Source organism: Zingiber officinale, chromosome 5B (assembly GCF_018446385.1).
Source record: "Zingiber officinale cultivar Zhangliang chromosome 5B, Zo_v1.1, whole genome shotgun sequence".
NCBI lineage: Eukaryota > Viridiplantae > Streptophyta > Magnoliopsida > Zingiberales > Zingiberaceae > Zingiber > Zingiber officinale.
This window is the reverse complement of record NC_055995.1, coordinates 132,010,332-132,024,085: the sequence shown is the minus strand read 5'-3', so window position 1 is coordinate 132,024,085 and position 13,754 is coordinate 132,010,332. Positions and strand designations below refer to the sequence as shown.

The following is a 13,754-nucleotide window of genomic DNA, read 5'->3' as shown; positions in this document are numbered from 1 at the left end:
GGAAGCAATTTCATGCTTTAATCGATTCCAACTTCGGTCTTCTTTCCTCGAATTGCCAATTGATCATGAACAGGTACGCTAGCAGAGCTGGGAAGAACTTATAGCTGCATGATGGGAATGATCAATCAACAAGTTTCTCCCAAACAGAATATAGTACAACTTAGTCAATCCTGTGCTTCTTCACTCATCCTAAAGGACCTTGAAGAATGAGAACCTGTACCTTTCGTGTAAGAAATTGGAAGCTAAAGAAGGATTTCAATGAATTGAACCACAATTAGTTCCAACTAGCCACTTTGTAGCATAAAATAGTACTAAAATGTTCCTATCAATTTCTCTTGTTTATATCTACAGGTTTCATAGAGCTATACCATCGCCACAACTTGCCCTGCTACTGCACAAGGATCTCTAAAACAAGCACATGCAGCATGACTCACTTAAACTATAGACGCACAAAGCATGACTCCCACACTTCGCAAGAACATTACATCTAATTAATCACTAAGCAATCTAACTCCCTGATACATCGCACCCGGATGAAGTTCATTGAGAGAATCCACATTTTTAAAGCTGCTCAACTCCCTGAGGCCCATCCAACCGCGGTGAGAAAGGAAATCATGGAAATCATCCTCAGTGTACAGTGTTTTTTCTTCAGTACGAACTGGACCAGTGTCATCGTAAATACAAACTTTTATAGTTACACCTGACAAAATAAGTAAACCGTTGTTAGTAATTAAAGAGCAACGCTATGAGAAAATAGTACGAGAAATAATTTTCTTCGCTAAATGAAAACTATAGTATCATTGCATTCATTGGTAACAAGAGTGTCCAATAATAGTTACAAGTCGACCTCACAAAGTACCGGATCTAAGACATGATCCAAGTGCAATTGTTCAGTGCAATTCACTCTTTCTAATAAACCTTATAAAAACATGACAAGCTATCTGCTAAATTTAGATGATTATAACAAGCAACACCAAATTGTCACTGGTGTCAATCAACAGGGAAACAAATAGACTATTTCAAATGAAGATATTAGGATTCAATTACTGAAACACATGGTCCTCGTGAAACTACAAAGATAACAATACATTTGATAGCAGCAGGAAGAGTGCTATGGTGCTACACTAACTATAGAACACTGGATTCAGTAATACTGAAACATCTACAACTTGCCTACCCATCAAAGGAAAATACCTAAACATTCAAGAACACATAACATGTTTATCATACCTGGGAGCAAGGGGAGGAGGTAAAGTGACACGAAAGATATACATTATTGATGGAGCTCCCTGTGTAATTTTGTGATCTTTTCTCTCCACTATCTGACTTTCCATTGAATTAAACACAGTAGACCCAAATTGTTTTTTTTTCCAAAAACTTGCAGTCAACTGGTTTTTTCCAAAACTTACAAACTGTAATCTTAATATTTAGTTATTTACAGTTGTGTGCAAAATATAAATAGTCACATATGCATGTTATTTTAAACATTTTTAGTATAATCTTCAAATTTAGTTTCATTAGTAAATAAATTATGAAGATCTATAAATGTTATTTCAATATTATTTATTATTAAGATGAATAATTTAAAGTATCTTTTTCATAAATATATGGTTTGTTCAGTCGATCCAGGTCTATCAAATTAGATGCTCAATCAAGTTGATGTCTCAATTGGCATGTAGAATGAACTACTCTAACTAGTGATTTAGTGAGCTGGAGCTTGATCGGTTGATATCCATTCCAATAAATGTGGCACAAACAAGTAATTTACACACTCTCATTGGGTACTGCTACGCAATTGTCAACCAATGGACAGACATTATGCAGGCATATTTAGATGTCCAGCCCTACTGGTTTAACTTCCAATTGCCTGACTAGACGAAAGGCAGGGAGAGAGAAAATTGGCAGATATACTTCTCCAGGAAGTGTTAAGTGGTGAGACAGATTTCTCTGTGTTCCATGGTTCCATAACCTAGAATCTTGGGTAGGCATCACAGGACAAAATGAAATCATTCATGTAGTGGATGAGTTTGTATCAAACTATCAAATCCAGAATAGAATAGTGTAGACATGCCCCCAGGGCATATATAGCTGAGTTGTCCACCATGTGGTAGATTTGCATAATTGAGCAAGAATCGATTTCCATCGAAGCCAGTAGAAATATCCTCCCATGTGGTGGTATGTTTGATTTCCTAATTTACCTCTCTACATATGGTTGTGGGGCAGCCATGTGAGGCGCCCGGAACACAATAGTGTAGACAGATAATAACACTTGTTTCACGAAAATTGCCTATTAATCCTTAAATTAATTTGACAGATACAACCAAAGCTGCAATATCAATCTAATGTATCTAAATTGTGACAACCAGTTGTAACCTCAATATCGAAGTCACTTGTTCATTCCTGAATTAAAAACCATTTATTGATTTCTTGCTCTCATATCAGTCACAATTTACTGTAGTTATATTCCAGATGAATGGTCAAAGAAACACTCTTAGACTTAAATTCTATTTGTTATTGCATACACTTCAAGTCAAAAAAACACCAAGCACGCCCACTTCAACTCGCAATAAGGTTTTATGAAGTACTGAGAAAAATAATAATTTAATCAAACACAAGTTCTTATTGAAAGTAAGAGGCAAATAAGTGTTAAAATTAGCACTCTGGAATTTAAGAACAAATGACAGGAGAAAGACTAGGACACAGAAATCTTGAACTTTCGACATAAAGAGTCCAGTACTTGAAATAGATGTAAAAGCATTATTGTTACCCTCGTCAAGATGCAGAGTATAGGAACCAAGAGGCATTTCTCTGTCAAAGCTACGAACCACATTGTCTTCATCCTCTAACCAAAAAGCCCTTTTTGTTCTTAAACCAAATGCAGACTTGATGGCTTCCTTGATCGCGTCTGCAGTGCCATCAACGCCAAGTTTTCTCGAGAAATCACCCCATTTGACTAAAATGACTCTTCCAACATAAGAGGCACTATTATCTACATATAAAAAAAAAATCAATTAAGCATATTGTGAGAAAGGAGACACTTGCCCTTTATAAGATAATAATATATGTTTAGGTTAGCAACACAAATAAAATGTTTTGAAGCAGACAATAGATGCAATATTTCCATTTTCCAGATGGGCATCCAAGATGGAATCAATGAATATCCAAGAATATATTTCTAATATGGTTAAAAAGTTCATTACCATTCACAGAAGCATCTCTCCAGTTCCATGGGGGAACACTATTAGCAGCAACAGCATCAGCTGCCGTTATAGCAAGTGGATGTCTGTCATGCTCTAGTGTTCTGTCAAGGTTGAGTGGTGACCTACCACCTGTTAGAAGATTACTTAGAATCTTACACTTTATTGCAACAAGCTTGGATGAGAAAATTTACTCAGGAACATGTAGGTAAACATTTAATTTCCATCAATAGGATGACAAGGAAGCTTATCACTATTAAATATATTTTAAAAAAATTAAAGGGTGATTCTACACGGAAGTACTCTAACAAAAAATTTGAACAAAACAAATTTTCTCTTTACATGAATCTTAATAGCAATTGGAAAATATCTAGTTTGAGTGCAAAATTCAGTAGCTAAAAAAGAATCATTAAAGATAAAAAATGGACAAGCCAATCAATGTAGCCAGTTCCCAGAATACACCCCTTCACTTGCAAGGGAAAGATTGGTGGATTTGAGAGATATTAAATCTGCCATTGAAAAAAACCTTGTACACAAAACTAAAGTCCATTATTTCTGATAAAAGCACAAAGGAGTTCATGAGATTCACAATTCCAGTTTATCAACTGGAAAGGCTAATGCTAGTTACAGAAAATCTAACACTATTCGCCTTTTGGAAAAGAGTTCTAATACAACCCCAAATACTTCTTTCAGCCAAATTTTCCGTCATCCATGTTCAGCTTTGGCATTTTACATGCTACTGGAAGAATAAATGTTGGCATTCACATAAGCTGTGTGCTTCCTATGAGGGAAGAAAACTGACAAAGACTTTCGCAGATGACACTCTCCCTGTGTTTCTTTAAGCAGAAAAGGCTGGAGAGAAGGAAAAAAGAGAGGGAATTTTTCTCCAGTCTTCGTCTATATTGTTGCTGTCCAATTTGGACTGACAACTAATTTCGCGTGCAATGGAGCTCAACTCCGAATTAAAAAACCTGGAAAAAAACTTTAAAAAATATTTTTTGTTTTTGACAAATAAAATTTTGAAATTTAAGAAAAAGGAAAAATATTTTACAATTTATTTTTTGAGTTTTTTCCTATGCTCTTTCTTTCCTAGACGTTTCCTTCCTTTGTAGGAACTAGGAAAGGAAATCGTAGGATTTATGTGGCAGGCTATAAAAATTAGTAACTCAAACAAACACTAAGCTTGTCAATGTTATCATAGCATAAAACAATTATTTCATTTTTGAGTATTTTTCCTATGCTCTTTCTTTCCTAGTCATTTCCTTCCTTGGTAGGAAAGGAGATCTTAGGATTTATGTGACAGGCTATAAAAATTAGTAACTCAAACAAGCACATTTAAGCTTGTCAATGCTATCATAGCATAAAACAATTAATGCAATTGAACTTCTTGAAGAGAAACGACAGCTAAAATGAAAATCTGTTATATTTTTTCTTATTATTTCAGCGTCCAATATAACTAAGGTGCAATTCTTCAGAACATCCATTCTTGTCAGATGCATGGAACCTTAAATTCCCAAAGATATTATTAAGTAAGTGGATATTTGATTCATGTAATATAATATGGCATCACATTGGCAGACAAGTGATTCCTACTAATTAGTTCAGAGACAAGTGAAATTAGTATGTATAGCTCACCTGTGATATTATTATCATATATTGAAACTAGCATATTCATTTGGCAAAGCAAAATATTGCTTTAAATTAATTTTTTAATAAAAACTATTCAATACTCTCCTTATATGCATGAAGCATTCATGCAGATGTCTATTTCAATATCAAACAATGCAAGTATTTGTTATCACAATAAATATATTTTATACATTAGGTGTTAATTATTTATCCTGAACTTTGGTTGTTATATCATCTTATCTTTTATATATATATATATATATATATATATATATATATATATATGGTATCAATATAGGTATTTAAGTTATCTAAATTTTTCCTAATCTATCCATTATCAATTTGTCATCAGTTAACACAAGTCTTGCCTGTGTGATTGACCTAATTGTGGGAGAGTTGCCACTGCGATACCAGCATGTCGTAATGAAGTATTGTCTTACAAAGAAAGTTCAAAGGCTAAGTGAATATGAAATAAAGGCAAGGACTTTAGGTCCATGTCTTATCTTTTTTGCACTTGCGTCTATGTTCTATATGTACCGAGTATCTAATCTTCCAAGAAGGTGAAAGGGTGATTTTTGAGAATATGAACTAAAGGTATATTATCTCATCCGTGACTATGATGAAATGTAATACCTCTCTTGAATGAAATGAGTTTAAGGGTGTCCAACCAAATGAGAAAACTTTTGATTAATTAATATCGGATATCAACTAAGCACCTTTTGAAGAAAGGACAAACAATCAGTCAGTCAGCTCAGTGCCAGATTTAGTCTAGTATTTGATATCAATCTTAAAGCAATTTATGATGATCTGAGACCCATGGAAGACACAAGCAAGGTTTCTTATGAAATGCACTATAGGGAGATCATCTCTTGAAATGCTTTAGTCACAGAATTTGCTCAGGATGAAGAATGTGAAGTTTTCTCCTTTCTCATTCACAATTACTGCACGGAAAAGCAGCACACTTTTATGGGCCTAATGTGTGCAATCAACATAGTCCAACCAATCTTGACCATTGGTCAGTATTTCCCTTTTTCAAATCACATACTATCTGGGCAAAGAGATAAAGGGGCATGGAATGAATGGGTATTTGGGCAAGAGTTGAGAAGACTTGGAGTGTTTGGTCAATCAGAGAACTAGTTTTAGAAATACAACTGATTGGCTGGTGGCAAATCAAAAAGGTGCTTCCATATTTGAAATAATTTAAATATTTTTTGTATCAATTTGGACAAAAAAATAAACATTACAAATATATTTGTTTGAAAATTCATGATAAAATAATTATCTTGCCCCACTATGTACATTAAATGTAATGTTGAAATTTATGAATATAATATTGTTTTTGATACAGGATCATAAATATATGAGCATGTCACATAGTTTGCATCACAAGCACAAGACAATTAATTTAACTATTAAACACAATATTGAAGCATTTATCTTCTTTGAGAAACAGTATTAAAGCATTTGCAATAATAATTCAATATGCCTAAAAAGATTATAATCTCATTCATGAGATCAAAAGATATCATATCAATGTTTCCATGAACGTTAATAGTATTTTTTTTTAAATTTATGGATCATCCCCATAGAAAATTGTGAACAACATGCAATCCTATAGCTAATACGGCTATTTATTTATTCATGATCATCCATTCATAAAATGGAGAAAAAAAAAAGTTAAAAGAAGTAAAGCACAAGGTAGCAAATTACTAGCTGATACTACATATTCTTTATTTTCCATACATCTATGCATAGAAGAAGAAAAAGTGATTTAGTCCAAAGGAAATTTATGGCCAGCCTAGGTAACTCATACAGCAGCATTCACTCACAATTACTTGTAGATGGCATAGCACCATCTTTTATCAAATACATGGCTGGAGTACTTTGTACTGCCCTTGTGCCCTCAACTACCACTTTGCCTCCATATGAAGAAGTAGCTCTAACTGCTCCACAAGGTTGTAGAGGTGGCAGGCACAGTTGTGGATGCAGATGTAGTTCATATCCACCTTGCATTCACTATGATTGTACAACCATCAATTGAATTGTTATTGGGAGTTCGAAAGATCACCAACTTTATAGCTTGCTATATAAGCCAACACACTTTATCATCTTTGGACTTCGCACCAGCATGCACAACAGCAATTATCAGCTCTTTCAGATATGAATAATTACAGGAATTGCTCCATAACTCCTTTTGTTTATCTAAATTTGTTGCAATTACTTCTACTTTTAGTAACTTCCTCAGTAAAATTCAAGACTCCACTAGTGACTAGATTTTGATGCATCTGCACATTTGACAGACAATTGTGACTTGCTTTACACTCTTCATCTTTCCACTCTACCATCTATCTCCATGTTGATGGTTCTCACATTCATATAAATGGACAAAGTTTTACATACCTCCTCATTACTCTTGGATAAAAAACTTTTATTCCAAAGTTTACTTATTATTCATTGGTACTCTCACATATTGTTGATTTGTTGTGTACCTTCTTATCCTTCTTATTGTTTTTTAAGCATTTCTAAACAAAAAAAAAACATGAATCTGATGAATTAGACTACTTAGACAGACAACTCTCCTCCAGAGCTCTTACTACCACTAGCATTGCTTCATACCAATGGCATTGTCAACTTGGTCATCATTAGTCTAAAACAAAATATGTTATAAGTCTTCTACCCTCACTAATCAAATTTCAGTGTGAAACATTTCAGTTTTGTAACATCACTAGGATTGTTGTACTAATTATGAGCTTGCTTTTTCTCCCTTTGGCCTAACTCTGAATGATGTGGAGGTGGAGCCCTAGCCCTAATTTAGTAACTAGATTTCGTTATTTTGAAGCCTTATAATTATTTAGGAAGAAAAATAGAAAGATTTGTAAAGATTGCAAGATCATTCCTAGAAAGCTTAACTACCCAACATATGTTAGTAGTGTTGGATATACGCCTCAAGCATAGTATCAATAGAAAGAAAATATATATGACTCCTAGAATTAAGTGGTGGAAGTTAAAGGATAGGAAGCAAAATATATTTAAGGAAAAGGTAGGAGTACAACCATTAAGTGAAATATACGGTGATTCTAATACGACATAGGATAAGATGGTATCAAAATTGAAAATAATAGCTACGAGTGTACTCGGTGAGTCAAAGGGACATGCACCACTAAATAAAGAATCTTGGTGGTGGAATGAAAAAGTACAAGAGAAAGTGAAGGAAAAAACGAATAGCTTATAAGGAATTATATATTTGTATTACCAACTTTATTTCCTTTAAAACTTTAAGTTCATCTTTCTGTAACTTTCTCATGCCCTTATCTTCTGTGAACATTTTTGAGTCACACCACAAAGCTCTAGACAATCCCCTATTAAAATTAAGCACTATTACCAACTTTATTTCCTTTAAAACTTTAAGTTCATCTTTCTGTAAGTTACTCATGCCCTTATCTTCTGTGAACATTTTCGAGTCACACCACAAAGCTCTAGGCAATCCCCTATTAAAATTAAGCTAAGGATGGAAGATGTCTAATCTTCAATCACAAGTAGCAAAGGAACTTGTTCTTTCACCCTTGACTCTACATATATCTAGCAAATGAATTTGATCAAATTAATCATTATAGATTATGACTAGTTACAAAAGAATAGATACATGTAGACCAAAAATGTACATTACTTTAAGAAAGTTTTCTCTATAACTCATCTCAAACCAATCTATGCACTCTTCTCTCTTGCAGTAAAAAAGAGTTTACAGGTGTTTTAGATGATGTCTAAATGTCATTCCACAAGGCAGCAAGTTTAGATTGAGCAACTTCAAGGGTATATTACTCAGATGAAAACTAGGATATATAAAAATAAAATAAAAAAGTCTAAGATTTTAAAAAAGCCCACAAATGTGGAAGATAAGTTCTCTCAAGAAATCACTTTAGTCCCAAATGAAGCTAAGCAAATTTTCAATCTTCCAACAGCACCTATGTTGCAATTTTGGCATTCATAATAATCAAGGTTTTAAAAGGCAATTTTAGGTGGCAGGTAGTCAATCCACCACCTAGTGACTAGGCAATAGGCAAGCCCGCATAAGTGAGAACATAAATAAACATGTTATAAATAAACATAAAATTCAAGTGAATCCACCTGAATGGGTGAGTTGATCAGGTAACTAGAGTTTTATTGTTTTTGTTGGAATATTCAACAGAATATTTGTTGAAATATTCAACAGAATATTTGTTGGAGTATGCAACAAATACTTTTAAATCTTAAAAGTATTTGTAAATTTTAAAAATTTTAAAAACAAAACATAACTTTTATGCCACAGAATAAAATTTTAAAGGTGAATATGAAAATTATAAAAATATATGAATTGAAATGAGCATAAGGGGAGCATTGGTGTGACGGTAAAATTGCTACTGAGTGACCAATAGTTTTTGTTTCCATAAAAATGAAAAGTAAAAATTGGAAGATTTTCAATTTCCAAACGGTCCCTTAGATTCTTGAATATGTTGAACAAACATGAGAATGTTATGATCACGCCTAACCTCGATTTTTATGAATTCACAAAGCAATCCCCTTTTGGTTTTGCTAATCCAAGAACCAAATTATTCAAACATCTTCATATTATATTAACAAACTAGAATACAAGTGTTTGATCAAATGAAAATACAAAATAGTGCTTGATATCAGTTAAAGTAGACAATAAAAGAATAGTATTTGCATAAATAATTAAAAGTTCACCCATGCAAAGATGAGACGGGGAGATAAAACTATTTCATGACATAGCAACCATATAAAGAAAAAAAGTATAAGAAGAAAGTTTAGAATAACATGCTAATACCTTCGACAGATCCAAAAGGAGTGTTTGCATCTTCAAGACCTACAAGGAAATGTATGAATTAATGACAAGTAATGAGAGGCAGGAAGATAAAACAACTGTCATAGAACCAAATCCTCAAAGTACCCTATTCATGAATGTACAATTATAATGCACCAAAATAAATCACAATAAAAAACCAACAAAAAATTAATCATATGCAGAACATAAAACAAAAGGTACTGTACCACAATTTTTACAGGATAGTCAAGGAAAATGCAACTAAATGTATGACTGTAATGCAATTAAATGCAAATCATATAAATTACTCAACACAAGAATAATAAAAGAGAACCTTTATCATTGGCAGAACATAAAACTCAAATGATTAAAAAAGCATTGATGTGTAGCCTACTAGCCTCATAAAAAAAGGTAGATGAACAAGGTAATTTTGGCCAAATGATTATATGAGTTGCATGAATAAATCATTAGACCACAATTTTTATAGACTAGTTAAGGAATAGGCATAAACAAAATATCTCTTTATTGGTCAGACTAGCAATGAGTAGACTTCTGGCTGGAATACACATTGGAGAACAAAAATATGATTTCAGTTTAGCCAATAAATAATTATTAAATATACATGGTCATGTAAAGAATAAAATACCTTATCCTACTTATTATATCAATATGCAGTCTTAATGATTTAGAATGTCACGATATCCCTTATATGCTACCAGTGTGATAATAGAGAACAACACCAGTAAAATAGTAGGTTTCTCCTTGTGACTTGAGCGACCATGATTTGATTCCAGGAGCATAGTATCATTATGTTTCATAATCCAAAGGAGCAAAGAGGACATAAATTCATCAATACTTAAAAGATAATGCATAGCTCAGTACAAGATTCAAAATCTCAAACCATACAGGAGTTTAAGTCTTTGCTTGGAATGATATTGTTTCAGTATAGTGTCGTTATTTCGATGTATGGTGAGGATGTGAATTGAAGGGGTGTCGAATGTCGGCATGAGATGATACTTGTCAACATGATTAACATAATGACACAAGATAAATTACATATGTCAAGTACTATCGAGTTTTGATAACTTATAGAAAGTATACATTACAACCATCCCGGCACAGTATGAAATTTCAAATCATAACACACTATTCAGTCAAGGGAATTAGGGAAATTTATTTAATGTAAAAGTAAATTAATAGTTGAACAATATAAGTAGACAAATTGGCATAGTTAAGCATAATGTTGCAAGATTATTCCAAAACTAAGAAATCCAAAGAAGAAGCCTAGTATACATGCCTAAGTAAGTGAATGAAAAACAAAATTTGTCTGTTCGATGAAGGATGAATAACAAACGGGCAAGTTATGGCAAGTTATGATTATCATGGAATTGCACAATGGATTTATTTTCAAATCCTGTAAAAGTTCAAGAAATGAGAATTAAAAGATTATTATGATGGCATTGTAGAATGGATTTTTTTCATAAATCCCAAAAAAAAAAGAGAGGCAAAAAAAAAAAAAATTAGTTGTCATTTATATTTGTTTCTCCTTTTCTATCTAAAAAGCAAGCATGGTTGTATTTTTTATTTGACTTGCACCAAAGAGTACCTTATTAATAGCTATTAATATAAATAAGTAATTTTTCTAGCAATAGGGTATCTTTTTAAATAACGGACTACAAGAGCACAACTTTTTTATTGAATTCATCAATCATCATACTGTGTCATGAAAAAAAAAATTGCACAACTCTCTCTGGAAATTGGAAAGCATTAATGTGAGTTAAATGGTGACAGTTATACGATTTATGATTCAAAACAAAAGGAGAAGTAAAATGTTGAATGCTTCAAGTGAAATTCAACTATATAGCTTCACCATCAAGCATGGAAACATAAGAAAATGCTAATTCCAGACTCAGAACTCATGGACAATTTTAACAAAATTGTGAATTCCAAATTGTAAGCATGTAAACAGCTTAAACACAATCAAATGCTAATTCCAGATTATTAATTTGTTAACAACTTAATCAGAAGATAAGTAGAATCTCAGATTGTAATAACCAGGAGAAAAAATGCACCTTTATCAGGAAACTGAAGGTATGTGTCAACCTTTGACACCGAAGAGCTCTTGAAGCTGGCTTTCTTGCTCCTCTCTTTGAGCAATTCATCCAACTCCTTGTAGTATGACATCTTGGCCGAACCGCTTCCTTTGGACTGGTGCTTCGCCTTCTTGAACTCCTTTAGTAAGTTTCTCCACTTATCCGTGCACATAGTCGGCGACCTGTCGAAGCCTTTCTCCCGCATCTTAGCGGAGATCTGCTCCCACAGGTGTTTGTTCGACTTGGAGGTATTGAAGAACCCATCGATCTCTCGACGGAAGGCGATGAGGCTCCTCGTCTCCTCTTGGATCCACGTCTCGGCGCGCTTCTTTGGCGCCTTGACCTCATGATCGTCGCCGCTGCTGTCGCCCAAAATCATCTGCTGCTGCGGCTGCGGAGGTGACGGCAAGCCACTGTTGTTGTAGAAATCGACGCCGCGGGGCTTCTCGGCCAAGTACATGGTGTTTGTGGGCTTCGCCGCTGCCACGCTTGCGATAATGGTGGGATGAGCTCGAGTGAATTCGGCGAGGGATCGGTCTAGGGTAAGGAGATGCATCTGCGAGGTGGTTCAAACCCCATGCCTGAGAAAGAGAAGGGGAGGAGAAAGTACAGGTTTGGGGATCTTTGATCTCAATACAACAAACAATTCGTACTGAAATTGAAAGAACAAAAAAAACAGAAAGAGAAAAACAACGGCAGGAAAATAGTGGATTTAGTTGTGTCGGGCCGATGGGTTCGACTGCGACCCGGTACGGTATGTTGGGCCAGATCTAATACGGCCTGTATGACCCTCACCTTACCCGTCTGGTCACAGGTCCAACAAAAATATATAAGCTATAAATATTTAAATCTAAATCCTAAAAATTAAATCTCCGGCAGCTCCGTGCCGCTAAGTAGTGACTATCTGAGTCACGGAAGATAACCTATTTTACCAATAGCTACATAAATACATATTATATTTTGACATTTTTATTAAGAATTGTATCTATGATTATTATTATTTTACCAATCTATATATCCCAATAATTAATACTCACTGACCATCTCTTATAGGGATCATAAAATCAATAGTAATAAGTCTTGTTTGAATAGACTCATATACAGAACATCTCAAAATAATATTTGGGATAGAAGATTCAATTAATCGAGATTCAAAAGTTGAAATTTAACGAAACTTCCCTCTTGTATCATCAAACTATCACCCATTAATACAATGCCAACATGATTTGATTCCAAATTCAAAGCAATGTCTATTGTACCCTCTTCAAGCTCTACTAATTCACTTGTCATTATTTCATCATGACCATGAATACGAACAATTTCATCGCCTACTTGAAGTACAGTACCAATATTCATAATTTTTACTTCTCTAGTATATTGTTCAATACATTCATGGATAATATTATTAATTTCATCGGCTCAAAGGGTTACCATTAGTATTTCTTTATTTTTTTTAGGAAGAAAAAAAAATGCCTAAATTAGGAACTAAGGTTAATCCGTTATTTTTTACATGACTCTGAGAATGCAAATATTAGGATCATACGGAAATGTAAGTAACTATTCAAAGTTTCTAAAGCTCCATGTAAGGCTTGTTGGAAAACTCGTTGTCGGACCTGATTAATCACTTTTTTTTGTTCAAATTGAAGCGTTTCATTTTTATAATTTTTCTAAACTATCACCGGCGGCATTAATCAAATTTACTTTTTCTCGTTCTATTTTAAAGTATCTATTCATTTGATACTCATTTATTTCTATTTCCACTTTACATAAGTCCGGGCTCTTTTGAGTCACCTAGGAAGGTGGTTAAGGTTAAGAGCTCTATGGGAAGCTCTAAGAGTCAAGTTGGCACCTATGACAAATGGGTTTTATTTGATAGTGTAGATTGAGTTATGAAATGTGCCAAAAGGTTTGGAGACGATTTGAATATCAACCTTAGGGAATTGGTACAATTGGGATGTGTACAGGGATCATAATTAATAGTAATAAGTCGTGTTTGAATAGACTCATATACAGAAC

At 33.8% G+C, this 13,754-nt stretch overlaps 1 protein-coding gene across 2 annotated transcripts; it reads right to left on the bottom strand.

Annotated features, from left to right (window-relative positions):
* Window positions 1-274: 274 nt before the first annotated feature.
* On the bottom strand, window positions 275-12,396 carry LOC121986071 (trihelix transcription factor GT-1-like). Of its 2 annotated transcripts, none has more exons than XM_042539866.1 (5): window positions 11,718-12,396; window positions 9,649-9,687; window positions 3,201-3,329; window positions 2,768-2,989; window positions 275-700 (listed from the first exon to the last, which is right to left on the bottom strand). In XM_042539866.1, the coding sequence occupies exons 1-5, from the start codon at window positions 12,292-12,294 to the stop codon at window positions 492-494; spliced, it is 1,176 nt and encodes a 391-aa protein (XP_042395800.1). In that variant the 5' UTR covers window positions 12,295-12,396; the 3' UTR covers window positions 275-491. The 2 variants fall into 2 exon arrangements, with proteins under 2 accessions (XP_042395800.1, XP_042395801.1); XM_042539867.1 differs by having other exon boundaries at window positions 3,201-3,326.
* Between the last annotated feature and the right edge of the window lie 1,358 nt (window positions 12,397-13,754).

Excerpts from the sequence above, each read along its gene's own strand:
- LOC121986071 (XM_042539866.1), bottom strand. The coding sequence starts at position 12,294 with ATGCATCTCCTTACCCTAGACCGATCCCTCGCCGAATTCACTCGAGCT. Across the intron at positions 3,330-9,648 it reads TCCTTTTGGATCTGTCGAAG|GTGGTAGGTCACCACTCAAC; the intron begins GTATTAGCATGT and ends ATCTTCTAACAG. Across the intron at positions 2,990-3,200 it reads GAGAGATGCTTCTGTGAATG|ATAATAGTGCCTCTTATGTT; the intron begins GTAATGAACTTT and ends TTTTATATGTAG.